The sequence below is a fragment of the Trichomycterus rosablanca genome, chromosome 6 (genome assembly GCF_030014385.1).
Source record: "Trichomycterus rosablanca isolate fTriRos1 chromosome 6, fTriRos1.hap1, whole genome shotgun sequence".
NCBI lineage: Eukaryota > Metazoa > Chordata > Actinopteri > Siluriformes > Trichomycteridae > Trichomycterus > Trichomycterus rosablanca.
The window spans coordinates 51,289,829-51,312,037 of NC_085993.1; the positions used below are offsets into that span (position 1 = coordinate 51,289,829).

General features: G+C 42.4%; 1 protein-coding gene across 2 annotated transcripts in view; it reads left to right on the top strand.

The window, feature by feature from the left end:
* Positions 1-22,209, top strand: part of pde4ba (phosphodiesterase 4B, cAMP-specific a) — a 217,289-nt gene that overhangs the window by 20,984 nt on the left and 174,096 nt on the right. For both annotated transcript variants that reach the window (XM_062998065.1, XM_062998066.1), the window contains exon 2: positions 17,490-17,570. In XM_062998065.1, coding sequence (XP_062854135.1) covers positions 17,529-17,570 — 42 coding nt within the window. In that variant the 5' untranslated portion in view covers positions 17,490-17,528. The remainder of the gene's footprint in view (positions 1-17,489; positions 17,571-22,209) is intronic.

Here is a 22,209-nt window from a genome sequence, read left to right on the forward strand (position 1 = left end):
TTTTATATCTCTATATTGTTAAAAGCTGTTGTAATATTGCAAATTCCCCCCGTGGGATTGTAAAAGGCTTTATTATCCCATCTTAACTTGTCTTATCTTTTTTTTTGTTTTTGTATTGCATTTGTGGTTATTTGCTTTCTTCCTACAGTTCATGGTGAATATGTGACTATTTTATCATATTAAGTTCTTCATGCACCAGTTATAACAGTGTGAAACAGTGATTACGTAGGTTCACCTTCCACCGGAGAGTTGTATGACTCTATGTGAGTTTGGGATCTAGTGCTCTAGGTTTAATGTCAACTGGGTCCCAGTATACATGTCTGTGGAGCCATTAGGAAATCCCCACCATCTGCTTTGTACTTTTATTTGTTTGTTTTATGCTTTCGGAAACTTTGGCCGTCCCCGCTGGGTGAAACTGGAGCGTCAGCATCTCCTCAGAGACGAGCACCGCAGGGTGCGTTCCTGTTTAATGCTCTAAGTGCTCCCTCACCACCGGAGCTGAGACCGTAAAGGTAAACGCTCATGAGAAGGGACTCTCATGATGAGGTGTTTGTTTATTTGCCGGATTCCTCCCTCGGTGTCCAGACTTCGGTTCTGCTCCGGATCACTCTGTGGTGTGTTATACATATCCACGACCTGCCACACGGGCCGAGCTGTTCCGTTCTGCTTTTCCACAACAGCTACAGTGTTTGTTGAAGTATCTGTAGATACCTAACAGCAGTGGAAGTGCTCAGAATTCTGCCAGGATTTAAATCTGTACTGCGTCACTATTAGGTCAATGTGGATTGGAAGACACTTACAGAGTTTACATTGCTAGTACTTTGAAGCACTGTTCCAAAAGGTTTGGAGTCATTTATAAAGAAATATCTTCTACCGGCCGACATTTAACTGATCCTGGGGATTAACCGAAGTCCTGTCTTGGCTGAACAAATTTCTTATGATGGGATATACTGCTGTAGGAGGTCAGCAGCTCATGTAGGAGCTAAACTGTTCAAAGCTTTAAAGGTTATGAACAGGACTGTGTATTCAGTGTGGAATTAAACAGATATCCAGTGTAGTCTAAACAGGACCAGGATGTGATCAGGGTTTCTGATGTACTGACACACAACCTTATTTAGAAGCTCTAGAACATTTACTAGTTTCTTGGCGTCCTGTAGAGATAATATAGGTCTTATTTTTGCTTCCTAAATGGTAATGCAGCTTGAAAAATGTTAAAAAGGGATAAAATGATGCACTTTTGTTTATACAAAAACATCATCAAGCTTTAATCAGTCTCTCCTGAGGCCAGGTCAGGTAATAATGCTGGATGGGAAGAGCATAAATCAATCTACACTATATTGCTAAAAGTATTCGCTCGTCTGCCTTCACACGCATATGAACCTGAGTGACTCCCATTCTTAATCCACAGGGTTTAGTATGATGTCACCATCCTTTGCAGCTATAACAGCATCAACTCTTCTGGGAAGGTTTAGGAGTGTGTTTATGGGATTTTTTGACCATTCTTCCAGAAGCGCATTTGTGAGGTCAGACACTGATGTTGGACGAGAAGGCCTGGCTCACAGTCTCCGCTCTAATTCGTCCCAAAGGTGTTCTATCTATCAGGTTGAGGTCAGGACTCAGTCAGGTTCTTCCACACCAAACTGGCTCATCTACGTCTTTATGGAGCTTGTGCTTTGTGCACTGGTGCACAGTCATGTTGGAACAGGAAGGGACCATCCCCAAACTGTTCCCACAAGGGGCCGAGCCCGACTCCTGAAAAACACCCCCACACCATAATCCCCCCTCCACCACACTTCACACTCGGCACAATGCAGTCAGACTCGTCCCAGACTCGTCCATCGGATCGCCAGACGGAGAAGCGTGATTCCTCACTCCAGAGAACACGTCTCCACCGCTCTAGAGTCCAGTAGCGGCGTGCTTTACACCACGCTGGAATTCACTGAGCTCCTGAGAGCGACCCATTCTTTCACTAATGTGTGTAGAAGCAGTCTGCATGCCGAGGTGCTCGGTCTTATACACCTGTGGCCATGGAAGTGATTGGAACACCTGAATTTAATGATTTTGATGGGTGAGTGAATACTTTTGGCAATATAGTGTATGTTGATGGATGAAAAGGTATAAATAAATTTGAGACATTTATCTTAATATGCCCTTTTCATTATTAATTAATATTTGTCATTTCTAGTCCTCCATGCAGTCATATCTGAACAGCAAAGGAAAAGATGAAAGCACATCATTTATTTCATATAACTGATTTTATACACCTGTTAGCAATGTGTGATCGTATACTTTAGGCCATACATGTATCATTTCGTTTGTCTCCAATGTGATGACTATAAAGAAAAAAACTCTTTGATTAAATTTCTTGATGTTTTGCTTTGTTGTTTATTTGCTGGCTGGCTGGATGAGGCTGTAAATCTCTCTGCTGGAATGCGTTCACTCTTCATTTATTTGTGTTACATTTATTCATCTGGCTAAAGCTTTTTACCTGAAGCAGTTTCCAAACAGAATTAAATCCATCTCAGGAGTCTCGCTGTCAGAGATGTCGACAAAAAGACTTCATTTCCACCAGCTAACTTAAAAATAACTATAGGACGACCGGGGCGGCCACTGAGCCTCCAATTAAAATGAACCAACCTGAAGCTTTAAAGCACCTCGGCTTTGTTTTTACGAGACGAGAGGAACTGAACTCGCTGAATAAAATACGCTGAAAAGTCTGAGATTTTACACAGGCGCTGGGAGATCGACTTGAACGTGGAGCTGACGTTGGATTAGGGCTGGGCGATATGACTCGATATGCTCTTAAGAAGAGGCGATATACGATACGATATAATGTAAACGTAAAGTACAATGGCAGGCCACTGCCTGTATTTTAGCTTATATTGTTTATAAGCTAAAATATAAGTTTATAAGTTTTAAAAACAAAATATTGTAGTTCTGATATATTCTGTAGTTCTGATACATCTCATAATCACATTTCTGCTCCATTTTACTTCAAATAAATAAGGATCAAAAATATCCCAAGAAAGCTGAATATTTGATAATGCTTTGCTATCATCGCGACCCTGATCAACCACACAGCAGCATAAAATCATAACCGCTGCTTACCTGAAGGCCACCTTATATGTTTCCAGAATATTTCCAGAATATATAAATCCATTTCCAACTGTGTTTGTCCACCAAACTAATGAAAACCGTCTTAGATCGTTTATTCTCTCGGCTTTCCCGGTAAAAAGCTGAAACTGGTCACTCGTTCACTAAACTGTCACTTATGCCTCAACAACCAATCAAGAGAGAGATTGAAATTCCACCCAGAATCTGAATTCGGAAGCTCTGATTGGTTTATACAGCTGTTTTTAAGGCTTGAACCACGAATGAGTGTCTTTCACAGATGAACTGATTCGTTTGTGTGAGCAGAACGAATGAATCTTTACCATAGATTAGAGCACAGCTCCCTGATTCAATTCCAATGAATGATTCATTTGAAAAGAGTTGTTTCGGACAGTGATTCAGTTTGCGTGTGTGTGCAGCGTGCTGAACAGCGCCTTTGTGTTCTCGACGTTCTCAAACGGTAACCTGTGTATCCTAGACATACTCGATATATCCAATATGGCCATTTTTAACATTGTGTAAAAAGTAAAATCGAATATATCGATATCCGCGATATACCGCCCAGCCCTACGTTGGATAAAAGGTGGCATTATGACGCCGACCTCTGTTCTTTAACAACCATTGTAAAAAATTCTAAGGTTTAGCCAAACACTGACCGATGTTCTGTCAGTGACAACGTTCACCAACTTTGTGCCAATGTTCTGTTGCTGTCTGCGTAGCTATTTATGAAATTAGCAAACATTATCTAGCTAACCAGTAACTTTGCTCCAAGCATCTGAGGGTAACGAGTTCTATGCATCACATTTTTCTCACCTGTGCGCTATAGGGCTTCGGCCTTTTTGATTTATTGGTCGGCGGCTGCTATGTGGTTTGCCAATCTTTACGTTTGCCGTTTATCACTCACTACTGGCACAGGCAGGTAAGTCTAAGTAGAACGTGAGGAAGAGGGGTTTGATGTGCCAAGGGGATTCAGGACGGAAAACATTAGGGCCTATATTATTAGACTGTGAAGTTATGATGCTATGGCTATTTGGAAATATTTAATAATACTAATATAATTAGTAAAAAAACAGGAAAAGTTAAACTGAATTTTTCCCTTTATCTCTATAATCGTTCCTCCAGGACCAGGGTGCAACACAAAACACAAGTGCAAACAACACAATATACAAAGTGCAGATAAACAAAACCAGTACAATAAATACAAGGGAAATTTCTAATCTAAAGTAGCTGTATGTATTGGAGTTATTAGAGCCAACTGTGTGAATAGCTTTAGTAAAAAAAATAGTAAAAGTTAGATTTCTCTTAATCTGTGAATAGATGGTGACCCTAGAATTTTTCTATTCCGCCTATGCCACGGGCCAACTTCAGGAACAAGTGTACCCAAAGCATGTTGGTAAAAGCATCTCAAGGCACAAGAAAACAATATAAGCCTCTTATTTTAAGGGTAAAGCTTTTTTATCTGTACTGTTCTCTTGGTGTATTCCACCCATGCACCAGTCCACTTGTCAATAATATGGTTAAGACAGATAGATAGATAGATGGACCTATAGACAGACAGTCAGATAGATAGATAGATAGATAGATAGATAGATAGATAGATAGATAGATAGATAGATAGATAGATAGATAGATAGATAGATAGATAGATAGATAGATGGACCTATAGACAGACAGTCAGATAGATAGATAGATAGATAGATAGATAGATAGATAGATAGATAGATAGATAGATAGATAGACAGAGAGAGAGATAGACAGATAGATAAATAGAGAGATAGACAGACAGATAGAGAGAACTTTATTAATCCCAAGGTAAATTGTTTAAAGAGTCATTTGACCAAATCACATGTTCTAAATGTTTGTGGGTGCCCAGGTGGCGCAGTGGGATATTCTGCTAGCACACTAGCGTCGGTTCGAAACTCGGCATTGCCACCGGTCGGCTGGGCGCCATCTAGCGGGCATAATCGGCTGTGCCTGCAGCAGACACTAATCGGCTATCGTGTCTGCTAGGGCGGGAGGACCGGACTATGTGGGTGGGGTCCTTAAACGCTGTGCAAGGACCCTGATTAGCAGATAGGGATTTTAGAAAATTTAGGATTTTCTTTTATTTGTCAGCTGTCTGTCTGTATGCTGATTAAGAGCGGAACGTTCTAGTAACACTGAGAACTACACGTCATAGCCGCTCAGCAAGTGGCTGATATTAGGGCTGTCGCGCTAACCGCAATTTTGAAATATCGCGGTATAGACCAGCCAACCGCAGGGCATGCCAAGCAACCGTTTTTTCTTTCTTTCTTCTCTTCTCTTTTTTTTTTTTTTTTTTTTGCAGGGTCCATCTTGTTTTATACGCTTACAATCGGGCGTAATAAATGTTAAATAAATTCATAATGAAAATGAGCTAGGAGCGACATTTTCCCGCAACCTGTTCGCATGCGTTGCTGCTGAGTGTCAGAGTTTGTGTTTTAAAATGTAAACAATCGCAACAGGAATTATAGGCAAGTTTATTAATGATCAAATTGAGTTCACACTCAATAAATACTTGTAATTTAGACTATATTCAAACATGCTTGGCGTACTAAAACACTTAATGACGGTTAATATGGCATTGCAGCCTGCAAATATTCTCTTGCTCGCTTGCTGGAATGATTTAAATGTATTTTTTCGTTGAATAAAAATGTATTGAAACGAATAATAACTTAAAATGTAGTATATATTGTTATGTTAATTATATCTACTAAATAGATGGTTAATAGTGGCGTGATAACCGGGCTAGATTTGCTCTGATCTGTAAAGTCGCATGCAGGATCAGTACACGTGTGTATTAGTGTAACATCGGTAACGTCGGGAACATCACTACCCCACTCAGATCCTCTCTAAAACACATCAGGTGAACATGTTGGTTCTTCTACCGCGCATGATAACGCAGGTTTAAACTCTTACAGACTTTATTCTTTATTCTATTTTTTTTACCATATTTTGATTAGATGTGCTTTAAAATATTTAGCCTAAACTCTTTTTTTTTTTTCGTTTCACAGTGTTTATCTAGCCTAGGCTAGAAGCTAAATTTAAACCTTTTTAAATAGAGAAAAGACGCGCATCCCTGCTCTGTTCTGTATTTAACATTAAACACGCATTTCATTGGTCTTAAAGCTGTCTCATCTTTGTCATTATAAAGCAATAATATATCGAACCATAGCCTAACAATAAAGCTTGTTTATATAGCTCTAAAATCCAGATTAATTAAGTAATTTTCAAAAAAAGAAAAAAAAAAAAAAATGGCGATATCACCGCATACCGCGATATTGAGACAGGTTGAATATCGCAAGGGGAAATTCTTTCACCGCGACAGCCCTAGCTGATATAGCCGCCCAATCTTTGATCAGAACTTCAGAGGAACACTGGGCCGATTTCTGCTGTTCGGATGAAACAGGGACATCACAGAAAGGCATGATGGTCTTTTCGATTTCAGCCTCAGCCGAGGTCTGCGGGGACAAAAACGTCTTATCCTTTCCTCCGATAATAGTGTAGCTTGTGCTGCTGGGACCTGATTAAAGATCGACTTGCTTTCCAATTAGAGACAGTTTTACCGGCTCTCGTTTTAAATGAACGCTCATTAGACGACTCCAGTCGGGCGAGGCGGAGATAGACGAGGCGCCGGCTTGATTTAGAAAAAAATCCAATTTAGACGTTCTGTATTTAACATTTCACTTTTAAATTGCTTCTACAGATCAATATTTATCTGTCCTGTATTCTCATAACTGCTGCTTCATGTGGTCAGTTGATTTCTGAGTAAATCCTCTGGTTTAGTGGATACTACAGTACATTAAATTATGCACCGATGTCCTGCTGCTCTATGCCTCACTCGTCTACAGTGTAAAAAGAAAACATGCTGTTCAATGTCTCAGGAAAACGTACCGAGTCACGCACCGCTATACGTGATATCAGCCATCGCTCATGCAGGCACCTTGACCAGCCAGCAGAGGTCGCAATTGCAGCAGCAAAAATTAAACTGGTTGACCATTTCCTCCCTCAAGACACAGTCAGTCGTGTCTCATACAGCCATCCTGCTCATCGATAGGGTGAAAGTATTTTTGAATGGGGTTTAAGGGATAAATACTTGTAACGTTTAATAAGAGATGCTGCACTTCAATTGTGTGCTCGTGTCTGCAACGTATAAATAATTACAACCTGAATTATTACTCACATTCACACTCACTAACACAACTATAAACTATACAGCAGAACCGTTTTTAATAGACTCAGTCTAAATCAGTAGACTCATTAGTCCTTTCATTAATAGCTGTCAAGACAAAGTCAAGACAAGCTACCCACATTTTGTATATGATTTTTACCGCGACCCAGGCAACACAAATGATGCATCAAAATAAAACACAATATTAAATATACTTAATTTATAAAAAAGACGTCAATCTGGTCTCACCGTAGTTCATTTCATGTTTATGTGCCTGTTAAAATGAGTTTATTTTGGCGCCCAGGTGGCGCAGTGGGATTTTCCGCGATACTCCTCGGTTCGAAACTCGGTGTTGCCACAGGTCGACTGGGCGCCATCTAACGGGCATATTTGGCAGTGCCTGCAGGGCGGCGATGACCGGACTATGTGGGTGGGGTCTTCAAACGCTGTGTAAGGACCCTGGTTGGCAAATGGAGAGGCGCCTGCACCCACTTCGACTGCTATCAGGGATCCCCCAGCAGCGGAAGACAAATTGACTACACTAAAGGGAGAAAATGCAGAAATAAAATACTGTAGATTATTTTTTTGAAGATGCTGACTTAATAGTGTGAACATGCAAACTCCACACAGAAAGGACCCAGAAAGGACCCACCTGGGGATCGAACCCAGGACCTTCTTGCTGTGAGGCGACAGTGCTACCCACTTAGCCACCGTGCCGCCCTGTTTAGTGCTGTGTAGTGCATGTTATTACCTAAACTAGGACCAAATTTAAGGTTTGGTTTATGCTCGGTGGCCAGGACAATTCATAGTATGGAATAAACAACTGACTGGAAGTGACGCCCCAAATGGGTAAAATAAAATCACAAATGCTTGTTTTGCATTTTGTTTAAAAATCTGAAATATGTTCTGTGACAGATTGGCAACCTGTCTGGGGTGTTTCTGTATAAATACATCTGCAGATGCATATGGACACATCATCAGTGATGTTCCTGGAATCACTGGGTGTTTCGGGTCTTTCAACATCATACACCCTCATCCAGGTGACCCAGCCGGGGTTGATCAGACCCCAGCTTGTGTCCAGAAGGCTAACTAGCTACCACGAGTCCATGGTTCTCCTCTCTTGAGCCACAGCCATCTTGAGGCCCTCTCTGCCGCTTCGGTGGTGTTGCGGATGGCTCTCCTCTTCCGCACTCCCTCGATGCCTAGACTACTTAAGGCTCTGACCAAGAAACGGGCCGCAAATCCTCTGCACCCAACCTCCACTGGGAGGCACCTCGCTCTCCATCCAGCCTGCTGACAGTCGCTGACCAGTCCCGCATACTTGGAAAGCTTCCTCTCAGACGCTTCTTTCAAGCGATCTTCCCATGGGACTGTCAGCTCCAGCAGCACAGCTTGCTTTGTCAATTCAGACACGGGGACAATGTCTGGTCGAAGGGTGGTGACAGCAATGTGGCTGGGGAACTTCAGCTGTCGTTCGAGGTCCACCAACAGCTGCCAGTCTCCAGCAGAAGTCAAGATGCCTGCCGGTGATCTTTTGAGCGGGGCTGCCTGCTCCCCAGCTCTAACGAAGGCCATGGTTTTCTTGGAGGGACGAAACTGCTTTGCCCACACAAGTCCAGTGCAAAAAGTCATTCGCCCCAAAAAAACGGACCCACTGCCACCCTGAATAGGATAAAGCGATGGTAAAACAGACAATTAATAAATTAGAAAAAAAGGAAATAATTTCACATCTCTGTATTTATTAGGCTGTCCAGACGTTTTCGCTTGCCACAGGTACAGATTTTTAAATCATATGAAAAGCTCCGTTTTACAAATTCTTGAGGAGGTGGTTTATATTTTTCACATTAAAATAAGCAGAATATAAAATTATTCAGTGGCTGTAGGCCTCTGGTCACGTCTGGCATAACAAATACCGCTTCTGAGTAAATAGATCTTACAGGTTTTCCTAATGGAGCATCATTAACGCTCCCGTTCTGCCTCATCAGAATAATTAGTTATTGTGCCGCCTGTTTGCAGTATCTGTGTCTCGGCTCAGTGCTCTAATCTCTGGTCATTATTTGCTCTCCTGTCTAATCTAATGATGTGGGTGCAGAAGATTAGACCGGGCCTCTAATGAGGTGGAAGAGCGGCAAACTTCAGGAGACTCGTAATCCTATCAAACTTCACCGACCGCAGGATAACACCCTGTTACGGGCTCAAACACACACATACAGTTTAAGAGTTATAGGTCATGTGAAAACCTTATTAACTGGTGTTAAGTGGCGTCTTAATTAAGTGGTCATCCTAATTAAAAAGGGTTTACTGTCCTCCTCGGTGATCGACTCACTCGTCATGTGTGGTTGATTTGCTCCTGTAACCTCTCAAGAAAGAATCATGTTATTGAGTGATGTGTCATTGTGCAGTGATTGGTAAATCTTTACCCCCCTCCTTTTTCTATAGTGTGTTCTTAAAGGTTATAGGTCATGGTGAAACCCTTATTAACTGGTGTTAAGTGCCGTCTTTATCATTTAATATCTTGCTTTATCTTTCAGCAATACAGCTCAGGGTGTTATTAATACACCCGAGTAAAACACAAGCACAAATGAATATTAAAAAAACACCTATATAAAAGGACGGGACTTCTTATTTACAGCAGGTAATTACAGCAGGATTACAGGAGAAATCTAATCATCTACCGTTCAGTGTCTTTAATAAAGGAAGGCTTGTTTTGGGAATTCCTGCCCGCCTGGCGCATAATGGATTTTTGTGCATCGCTAAAATCCCCGCTGAGACTCTTCATCCTCATTATAGGTGAGACGAGTGACAGTCTAGATTATCAAGCGTCTTTTTTTTCTTGGCTGCTCCTGTATTTATGGGTCGCCAGGGGTCTGCATACCAGTCTGCATGTTTTGAGCTTGGGACCAGCACTGAGAGGGCACAGATAAGCGCACCTCCTAACGACTAGGCTGTTTCAGCCAACACTCCTTCCCCAAACGTTAGGACAGTAGCCAGTCATTCTCATTTTTATTTCTGCATTTTCTCCTTTTTCCCCTCGATTTTAGCTTAGCCAATTAGTCTTCCATTGCTGGGGATCTCGATCACATTTGAGAAGGGTATATTCTGCCCCATGCTCCATCTGACGTGAGCGCAGTCCCTTGACCTCCTCTTATTTGCTTGTACTTTGGTGGATTGGTGCACGAGGCCAGTCTCGCACAGAGAGTCACACATTTATCTCCACGTTCCTCCATATTTGTACAGGGCCTTGGGCTACTAACCAGGGTCCTTAGACATCGATTACCGCCTCACCACCCACTAGTTTATCAATCATGTGTTGTACTTACACCTATCAGGCATAACATTATGACCACCTTCCTAATATTGTGTTGGTCCCACAGTAGCTCGTCTGTTGGATCGGACCACACAGACCAGCCTTCGCTCCCCACGTGCATCAGTGAGCCTTGGCCGCCCATGACCCTGTCGCCGGTTTACCACTGTTCCTTCCTTGGACCACTGCAGACCGGGACACACCCCACAAGAGCTGCAGTTTTGGAGATGCTCTTACCTAGTCGTCTAGCCATAACAATCTGGCCCTCGTGAAACTCGCTCAGATCCTCACGCTCGCCCATTTTTCCTGCTTCTAACATCAACTCTGAGGATAAAATGTTCACTGGTGCCTGATATACCCCCCCATCCCCAAAAGGTGCTGTGATGAAGAGATGATCAGTGTTATTCACTTCACCTCTCAGTAGTCATAATGTTATACCTGCTCGGTGTATATTATAAGTATTAGGTTATTGTTGTACAGCATGGCTGGTGCTTGAATTAATGAAATTCATTTCACATTTCACAAAACACCAGGATAATGATGTTCAGTAGCTCTGAGTTAAAGAGCGAGATAGAGTGCCGGTTACGGAGAGTGAGAACCAGTGAACGAGTGGGTGGAGACCCATGAGAATGGTAGTGTGTACCATCTACGTGTGAAAAACATTACTCGCTGTTATCTGGGATGTATTTGTTTTTAGATTTTATTATATCAAGTCAGCTCTTATTATTCATGGTATTTTCTTAAAACCAACTTTACACCCCTCAGACTTTGAGCTCTCTCACATAAATCTTCTTAATTCAGTTTGTTTTAACAGGTATGAACACACATCTGTACCACGGTGCTCCGGCCAGACTTATTAACCATGATTTGTTCTGTACTGGGGGTGTTACAGTGAAATTACCTGGTCAGAAACAAAACACGCACACAAACACCACTGGACAGGGCACCAATCATTTGGAGGACCACGTAGAGACAATTTGGAGCAGCCAATCCACCTTTTGCATGATTTAGGAAGTGGGAGAACACAGAGATGGGGACTCGAGTCGGACTCGTTTCAAATGACTCGGACTCGACTCGTGATTCGCAAGAAATGACAACAAAAGTCAGCAGCATTAGTTACGTGTGACAATTATATATATATATATATATATATATATATATATATATATATGATCCGACATTATTCTGATCGTGTCATTTCTGCTCTCTAATAATAATAATAATAATAATAATAATAACGCTCCGGCCGTCTTAACCTGCAACACAAGCAATGTGTAAATGTTCCAGCCAGCTTCCGGCTTAGTGATGAAGCATCGCTCCCTACTTAAAATGGTGGAATACGCTACGTAGTGCACTTCACAGGAACAACCGGGGTGAATGGAACGCTCCTACAGAATTGGCGCTAATGATTATAAGAGCCGCTTTCTGAACCAATCAGAGCTTCTGATTGTAATTGTTTGTAAGAAATGCTGTTATTTGCATTTATTCAGTTTGCGTCACACAGATGACGCGGTAATGAAACGCTCGATCGGCTTTCTAACGACTTCCTGTTTTACTTCACGACCGGGAAAAGTTTGGAGGTTTTTAATTATAAGCACATTTACAAAATAACGGATTCTGTTCCTAATGGGACGCACGCTTATAAATGTAATAGCATCTGGAAGAACAGAAGCTAAGGTAAGCAGCGGTTATGATGGTTTTTGCTGTGTTTGGGATTTGGGCCGCTGTGCCGTGATTTATCGAGCGCTTTTGTTCTGTAATGAAAACAAAACGTATCAGTTGAAGCTTTTAACTGGAACCTTCTTGTTACAGAAATTACATTCATTTACACAATGAGGAGGAAAGTAAAGACACGAAGTAAAACGGCTAAATACACTCGCTAATCTGTTGTTGTTTTTATCTGAACTTACAGATTATTTCTTTATTTCTGCGCTACATTTATAATATATGTTTTGTGTTTATTATATTGACTCATGACTTGACTCGGACTCTAGCCTAAAGACTCGTGACTCGACTCGGACTCTAGCCTAAAGACTCGTGACTCGACTCGGACTCTAGCCTAAAGACTCGTGACTTGACTCGGACTCTAGCCTAAAGACTCGTGACTCGACTCGGACTGTAGCCTAAAGACTCGTAACTTGACTCAGACTCTAGCCTAAAGACTCGTGACTCGACTCTGACTTTAGCCTAAAGACTTGTGACTCGACTCGGACTAGTCTAAAGACTCGTGACGACTCTGATTCTAGCTTAAAGACTCGTAACTTGACTCGGACTCTAGCCTAAAGACTCGTAACTTGACTCGGACTCTAGCTTAAAGACTCGTAACTTGACTCGGACTCTAGCCTAAAGACTTGTAACTTGACTAGGACTCTAGCCTAAAGACTCGTGACTCGACTCGGACTCTAGCCTAAAGACTCGTGACTCGACTCGGACTCTATCCTAAAGACTCGACTTGACTCAGACTCTAGTTTAAAGACTCGTAACGACTCAGACTCTAGCCTTAAGACTCGTGACTTGACTCTGATTCTAGCCTAAAGACTCGACTCGACCCGACTCGACTTGGACTCGACAAGTTAAACTTTTACTCATCCATCATTAGAAGGAAAGAGACGGGAGCGGTCAGTGCTGGGGTAATGAAACCCATTGTTGAGAAAAACAAGGTGTGAAATAATTGAGCCGGATTTTTGGAGCGCTGCTTGAAAGCTTTTGTAGCTGCTGAATTTATGAGCAACTATAAAGTTCCCCTGAGCTCTACCATTAAAATATAGACGGTTCTGTCTCCCGTCTACAGCGTCTCACAGCAGGTCTGATGAAATCGTACATTTAGTGTCCTCGGGAGAATCGTAGTGAACACTGAGACCAGGTTTAGTCTGTTAGTGATTGCTTACTTTGGCTTGTTGCTTTTCAGTCGGTAACCCACAGCTCTACTCACTACACTAGCACTGTCCACTCCAGCAGACCAGCGTTCACTGTCCATTCACAAAGAGAGGAAGAAACCAGCATTGGCTTTGATTTCTCACTTTATCTAACATTGCAGATGCATTTCCATCGTACACCACTCATCACGTTGTGTTTTCCTGTGTGCCAGGACTCGGTGAATGCCAGTCGGGCAGCGGGTGAGTTTACTTCAGGTCAGCATCTATAATTTACAGTAATAGGTAAGAGAGGCGAGCAGCGGGTCACTGCAGGCTTCGTTCCCATTGATTATTTCACGTAGAGAGCGGCACGGAACTAGGAAAGTGTTGTGTAAGCAATTTGGCGTGCACTGTGTGATCAAAAATATGTGGACACCTTTTGTTATACTTGTAGCAGATCTCATTTGTAGTAAGTGCCTCCACCTAAAAGCTTTTAGTCTTCTCAGAGGCTGTCGGAACTGGTCCCAGTTAGTTTACAGAGCTTGTTTTCCACTGCTTTCTGGATACGTGTTGAGATTCTTCTCTGTTTTTGCTCAGACTACCTGGGTGTCCAAGGGTGTCAGTTAATTTCAGTGTCGGAGAAGGGAGGTCAGCAAACAGTAACATTTCTCAATAGCTTTTCCTGAAGGGGGCGCCGAAAGTACTGTTGTTTTACATAAGCTAGAGCAGGGGTGTCAAACTCATTTTTACAGAGGGCCACATCTGCATCATGGTGGCCCTCAAAGTGCCATTTGTTACATATCCTGCTGTGATTGCAGTTGCCTTTTAAGTCTTGGACAGTTTGTTGTTTTTCTTGGAGGCTAAATTCTGTTTGGTGTCAAAATGCCAAATTTATGCTGTATATTAATAACTTATATCTACATTTATATTGTTCTCCTTTACCACAGACACGGCCTCATAACACGAGCGACGTACCGGTTTCTCTTCCTGAAGTCGTTTTCACTTTCACGTCTGTCATTAAATTTCCTCCTTCTGCTTCAATTTTCTCTTCTTGTACATTTTGGGATCATTTGTAAATATTTCTCAGCATCACTTGTTGGAAAACCGTCTCAGGTAAACGCTGATGTGAAAACGCTGCTATCCAGTGGCGTCACTCTGCGGGTCACAAAATCGGCATGCATTATGGGAGATGCAGTTTATGTAGGATTTTACAGGGTATTTTAAGACAATCGTACGTCTTTTAAGCTCTCACGGCTGTATTTGAGTTTGACACATGTGGGCTAGAGGTTTTAGTAATACCTAGAATAGCCTGTAGGTGGCACACAAAAATGTCTGTGTCATATTTAGCACACATTCTTTCAATGCAGGATATTACTATATATTATTTAAAATGATACAGGTATTTTTACAATGATTTTTTAGGGATTTTCACCCCTGGGTGTGTCTCATTTTGTGTGTTGGACTCTCACAGATTCCTCACTGTGCCAATCTAAGATATTCCACTACACCGGTCTTTGGCTTGGTGTTGTGGGGTCTGTTTGTCTCCTTCCACAAATTTTGTGTTTAGGTGATTTGTGGATCCCCTGGTTAACGTATTTACCTTGGTTGTGTGTTTGTGTTTAAACCATGCTTTTTCTTAGGCTGATTCAAATTTTTTACTAGGGCTCTGCATTGCTCTGAAATTAGACAGTCTTGCCAACTTCATTTGACCGCCAAGTCTCTTGACAAGGATGCTGTTACTGACACGTAAAGATTGTTATGTGGTGCATGATGGCGCTCCTTGCACAAAGTAAATATTATGGTTAAAATGGATATTAATGGTTATAATGGATATTAAGATTGGATATCGGTCCCGATATTACCAAAATGAGATGGATCGGATATCGGATATCAGGCCGATCCATGGGTCCGATACGTTCACTTTAGTTCGTTTGCGACGCGTGCTAAGCCCATACAGGACGCGCTGCTGACGTATGGCGTATAACACAAACAAAAACAGCAACATGGAGCGAGCCAAAGAGTCAGCTGCATGGAGGTATTTCACGCTTGCTATGCTAACAAGTTCGATGGCAACATGTTTATTACTCAGGTTTAGCTGCTATATTTTATTTTGTATTACTGTTTGCACTAAATATATACAGATAAGTTTGTTTGAAAAAGTTATTTAAGCTACTACTGTTTTTCTCATCGTCAGCAGCTACATTTTGGGTGTGTTAGAAAACCTAGTGAGCTGCCTCGCTGCCTTACTGCCTACATAAGCGGCTGCCTCAGTAGAGAGGATTCTAATAAGTCATCAACTCATAAATCAGCTTATTCGAACGCGCTACTTATAATATAACATTTCCCTTCATGTACTGATAACGGTTACATTTCCCGACAAGCTCGAACTTGCAAATAAAAATATCAGTAATATTTTATTTACGTTTGATAATAACTCCATTCGTTTCTCCGCCCCGTCAGCTATGTTTATTTTTCTGCAATGAATGCTGGGATTGATTTGGTCACCAAGGCAGCGTCGGATGCTCACTCGTCGAGTGAAAATAACACTGAAATATTAAGATGCCTGTTTATTATTTTATTGACAAATAAATAGCAGTTCAGTACATTTATATCTGTGTTAATTATATTTTGTTTTGCAAACTTAGTAATGTTTAAGTCGATCCTGATGCCTTAAGTCTTTCCCACATGATAAAGTATACGGTTTATTAATTCAACAATGGTATCGGATCGGTATCGGGTATCGGCCGATATGCAAAGTATATGTATCGGATCGGTATCGGAACTGAAAAAGTTGGATCGGTGCATCCCTAGTTAAAAGCCCAACTTGAGTTCGTCCAATGTGTCATTCATTTTAATATCAATAGTCTGCAATTATTTAATTATTATTATTTTTATTATTTTAGCAACCCTGTTTCTAAAGGCATAAACTCTGGTCTTGAGCAAAATGTACTGAGAAAATCATCTAAACAAGATTATTTCGCCAACTTTTAAAAATATAATTTATTATCAGCCTATAAATGATGTCATATGTTAAGAGTTAAAGCCTTCGCGTACTTCCTGCGAAACTAAGTTTGCGAGCGTTGCACGAAGTCCTGCATACTGTCCAGAATGGAAGTATGCGATTTCGGACGCAGCCGATGATCACAGTTGAGACGCTCCTCAAAATCCATGTTTGTTTTCATGGCACGCCGCTTTTTTTACCGACCAATCACGGGCGTTGTCGCGGAGTGTCGTTGTCGGCGGAGTTTGCCCAGCTTCCATGTGCGCGACAAGGTGAGCGAAGCCACAGCGCGACGTCCGTGGTTGTTCGCTCTCTCCGCAATTATGTCACATTGGTTGCCAAAGCCAGGCGAATGTCGTCTCCGCGTGAAGCACGCTAAAGGCCTTTAGACCTCTGTGACCTTGATCACGTTGCTGTCTCATATGTTTATTGTAAGATCGCAGTCCAAGCAGCCTGGGGGATTCCTGCCTTCTAATGTAGATCCTCACTCCATACTGGTGACCCCAAATTTACCGTAGTACCTACTCCACTGCTTCTTCTACCACCTAAAATTGTTTTCACTGTTTACAGGAAATTAAACATCAGTTGTCAGACAATCTTTTGTTTGTTACTTACACTGTAATAAAACAGAAGTGATGCTAATAGGGTCTAGTGCCACTTCTGCCAAGGCTAAGGACCTTTCTCCTAACCTGGATGGTTAAAATGCCACAACGTGTTAAACAGGTAACAAAATAATCAAAGCCGTGAAATAAAATAAGCGTGATGTGTAACTACAGCTCTGCATGAATAATTTCACATCAGCTGAAGCTTCAGATTGATTCAGAATGACATAACAGTCCTAATCTTAATCTAAATCTTAATGCCGTGCAGCAGAACATCTCAGGCTTTGACCGGATCCACAGATAAAGTAGAGGAGACGTGAGGGAAGTTACTGATGTACAAAACTAATTTACAGCGCCCTGACAGGACGGCACATTCTCCCGCTTTCAGAAAGGGTTTTAACTCCATCTCGTTTCGATCTCCATCCAGGTGTGTCGGTGGAGCAGGACCAGAACGCATCCACAGAAGATGAGGAAGAGCAGGAGTGTGCTGAACGTGTCGCCCGGCGAGGTGAGTTATACCTGCTTTATTGTGTGAATTGTACAATCTAAAGGGGTACAATCTAAATACTAGCAAACTAACGACTTGTATTTACCCCTGTAATTTAAACCATGATATTTAATCTCTGTTTACAGTAGACCCTTGACTTACATTTTGGGTTATGAGGGACTTTTTTTCAGTCTAACATACAAAGAAATTTCGGATTCAATCAATCTATTTCCTCGGCTTCTGGTGGATCGTGATCCGCATTATTGATTTGGCACAATTTTTACGCCGGATGCCCTTCCTGACACGACCCTCCCTATTTTATCCGGGCTTGGGACTGGCACCACAATCCACTGGTTTGTGCATCTGGGGCTACACTGGGTTTTAAAAATTGACAGACGGGCCGGATGATGATGAATTTTTGAATGTAAATGAAACGCCAGACTGAAACGTCCCATTATGTGCACTTTTACACATGCGTGAATGTAGTTTTTTGTATTTATTATTATTTTTATCTTTGTTTCTACTTGGTGTGTCGCCGTCTAAACAAAACCAATTCAGCGTTTAAAGCAGCACTTTCGACATAAGTTAATGGTTTATGTGTGACGTTTTAAACCAGACAAGTGGTTAGATCACGCTGGCGCGATAGGCGACTCCAGAGGGGTAGTAGGGCTCGGTGCGATGACAAATGTGACGAATGAATATCTGTGTGTAGACCAGATAGACTCGACTTTAGTAAAACGTGGTAGTGTTAGGCGTGCGCCATGTAGTGTAATCAATTGAAATGCAGGGTATTGCAAGAAAAAGGTGAAATTATTGCGGCTTTAGGACAGTTTTGTTTGTTTGTTTGTTTATTAGGATTGTAACGTCATGTTTTACACTTTGGTTCCATTCATGACAGGAACGGTAGTTACTCATTACACAAGATTCTTCAGTTCACAAGGTTATATTGAACACAGTCATGGACAATTTAGTGTCTCCAATTCACCTCACTTGCACGTCTTTGGACTGTGGGAGGAAACCGGAGCTCCCGGAGGAAACCCACGCAGACACGGGGAGAACATGCAAACTACGCACAGAAAGGACCCGGACCGCCCCGCCTGGGGATCGAACCCAGGACCTTCTTGCTGTGAGGCGACAGTGCTACCCACCGAGCCACCGTGCCGGAACAAATTTCGGATTACGAAGCATCACAGTCGCAGGGCTGTTTTGGCAGCAAAAGGGGGAGCAACACCATATTAGGAAGGTGGTCATAATGTTATGCCATATTCAGTGTAAACGTCTCACTTTGATCATCACAGAAACAGTCAGGCTGTGGAATCACCAGAGTTGATGTATCGATCGCTTGTTGCCGCTCTGGTTTTATCTTGAAGGAGAAAAGGTTGTGCATCAGTTTGATGATTAAAAACCGCATTCGCCCGAGCCGAGTTCACATCCCAGAGCAGACCGAGCTGGCCGCAGACTTCTCCAGAGACCACATTCCTTCAGAAGGTCACCTCAGCGCTCACAGAGACGGGAAGACCCGGTCATGTCTGACGGATCTGTTTCTCCGGGGTCACGTGGGGACGCGGTGCCGGACGTGTGCCGCAGCCTGGTGGGAATCCGTGACGTCTGTGTCCTAAGCTGACAGAGAAACCCTGCAAAGTCAAAGCAAGTTCAAGTAAAAGACTCGAGTCACTCACAGACAGAAGGTTAGAATGCGATGTTAGGGAAGGACCTTTCCTGTTCCAGCACGACTGTATCAGTGCACACAAAGCACTTAATGAGCCACATTAGGGCTGCATTAGCTCAGCAGGTAAGACACTGGACTAGTAACCAAAAGCTCGCTGGTTCAAGCCCTGCTACTGCCAAGTTGTCACTGTTGGGCCCCTAAGCAAGGCCCTCGAAGGTTGCTTTGGATAAAAGCGTCTGCTTAATGCCGTAAATGTAATGAGTGGTGTGGAGAAAATCCACCGTCCTGCAACCCCATTAAACACCTTTAACATGGATTGAAGTGTTGATCGTGAGCCAGACCTTCTCACTCATCCTTAATGGGCACAAATTCCCACAGTCGCTCTCCAATGCCTTGTGGAAATCCTCTACAGAATAATGGAGGCATTTTATTCTTTTTTTATTGGAAAAGGATGTTTAAATACATATACTATATGGCCAAAAGTATGTGGACATCTGATCCTGAGCTTGTTTGAAATTTCAAATTAATATGGAATACGGCTCTTCTGGCAAAAGGTCATTTGTAGGATCAGGCAGAAATGTAGGGCATCATGGGGCAGTGGTAGCTGAGTAGTTGAGGCACTGGACTAGTAATCAGAAAGTTGCTGGTTCAAGCCTCGCCACCGCAGAGTTGCCACTGTTGGACCCTTGAGCGAGAACCTTGACCCTCAATTGCTCCCAAACCCAAATTCAGTCTTAATTGTAGACACTGGACTTGTAATGTGTAAAGGTTGCTGGTTCTAGCCCCTTCACTGCCAGGTTGCTGCTGTTGGGCCTTTGATGGTCTTGCCCTTACCCCTTTCTTGCTTGAATATATAGACAGAGATAGATAGATAGATAGATAGATAGATAGATAGATAGATAGATAGATAGATAGATAGATAGATAGATAGATAGATAGATAGATAGATAGATAGATAGATAGATAGATAGATAGATAGATAGATAGATAGACGGATGGACGGATGGATAGATAGATAGATAGATAGATAGATAGATAGATAGATAGACAGACAGACAGACAGACAGACAGACAGACAGACAGATAGATAGACGGATAGACGGATAGACAGATAGACAGATAGACAGATAGATAGATAGATAGATAGATAGATAGATAGATAGATAGACGGACGGACGGACGGACGGACAGACAGACAGACATATAGATAGACAGATAGAGAGATAAATACATAGACAGACAGACAGACACACTGATATATAGATAGATAGATAGATAGATAGATAGATGGATGGATGGATGGACGGACGGACGGACGGACGGACGGACGGACGGACAGACAGACATATAGATAGACAGATAGAGAGATAAATACATAGACAGACAGACAGACACACTGATATATAGATAGATAGATAGATAGACAGACAGACAGATAGATAGATATATGGATAGAAGGACGGATGGACAGATAGATAGATAGTATTTGGATGTAAGTTGCTTTAAACGAAAGAACATGCTAAATGCCAAAAATATAAATGATCAACCACACACACACACACACACATACATATATCCTTTTTACCAAACAGCATTTTAACCAGTGCATTTGTTGGTTAATCGTTTAATCATTTACTGCTGCAGACCTACACTCTTGACCACACGCACACACACACATAATCTGACACGTGTGCAGCAGTTGACTGCTTCTTTTTCATACGGAGATCTGTATCGTGCACGGAGAGTCACACACTGATCCACGTTATCCCCCGTCTCATTGAACCGACATAAATCAGCCAGCAGGGGTCGCAGCAGTGATGAGGAATCTCCTCCAGCATATCCACCCTCTGACGAGAGAGTCAGTTCCGTTTAGCTGCCCGGTGTGCCGGTAGCAGAGCTAAGATTTAAACTCCAGAGGTGGAGATGTCAGCTCTGGTGTGCTAACGTGTTTTACCTCTGCACCATCCGAGCGCCCACACATGCTCGAGTATAATAGCAGCTCACTGTTTTTTTATGTTAGTAAGTGATGAAGGATCAGCTGAGGCCGAGCGTTCACACGTGGGTTGGGTCGCACTGTACAAACTGTTTACAGAGCTGTAACGTTCTCAAAGCTTTCTGACCTGAAGCGCTCAGAAATCCTGGCTCATGATTCATCTAATCACTTCATTCTGAGAGAATAATCACAATCCACATTCAAACGCTTCATTCAGACCACAGAGAGACGTGTAAATCTCCCACTGTTCCATCTGTCTGTACGAGTAGACAGACAGACAGACAGACAAATAAATAAATGCTTTATTTATCCTAAAAATTATTGGCCTAGAGTAGCTGAACAAGAAGAAACGAAAAGAAGAACTAATACAGATGTACATTGTGCATATATACAATATGTGATGCAGATGTGCAATTTGTTGCATATGACACTATGGCATGGAATACAACAAAAAATAATAATAGCAGCAGTAGTGTAAACAATATGTACAAATATATGTCAAATATATGTATTATCCTTATTATGAAAATCAAGAAATACACCGATCAGGCATAACATTATGACCATCTTCCTAATATTGTGTCGGCCCGTCGAGGCATGAACTCCACTAGACCCCTGAAGGTGTGCTGTGGTATCTGGCACCAAGATGTCAGCAGCAGATCCTTTAACCCCTGTAAGTTGTGACGTGGGGCCTCCATGGATCGGACTTGTTTGTCCAGCACGTCCCACAGATGTTCGATTGGACTGAGATCTGGGGAATTTGGAGGCCAAGTCAACACCTCAAACTGGTTGTGGTGCTCTTCAAACCGATTCTGAACCATCATCCTGCTGAGAGAGGCCACAGCCATCAGGGAAGCGTCTCCATGAAAGGGTGAACATGGTCTGCAACAATGCTCAGGTAGGAGCTACGTGTAAAAGTAACATCCACATGGACGGCAGGACCCGAGGTTTCCCAGCAGAACGTCGCCCAAAGCATCACGCCACCTCTACCGGCTCGC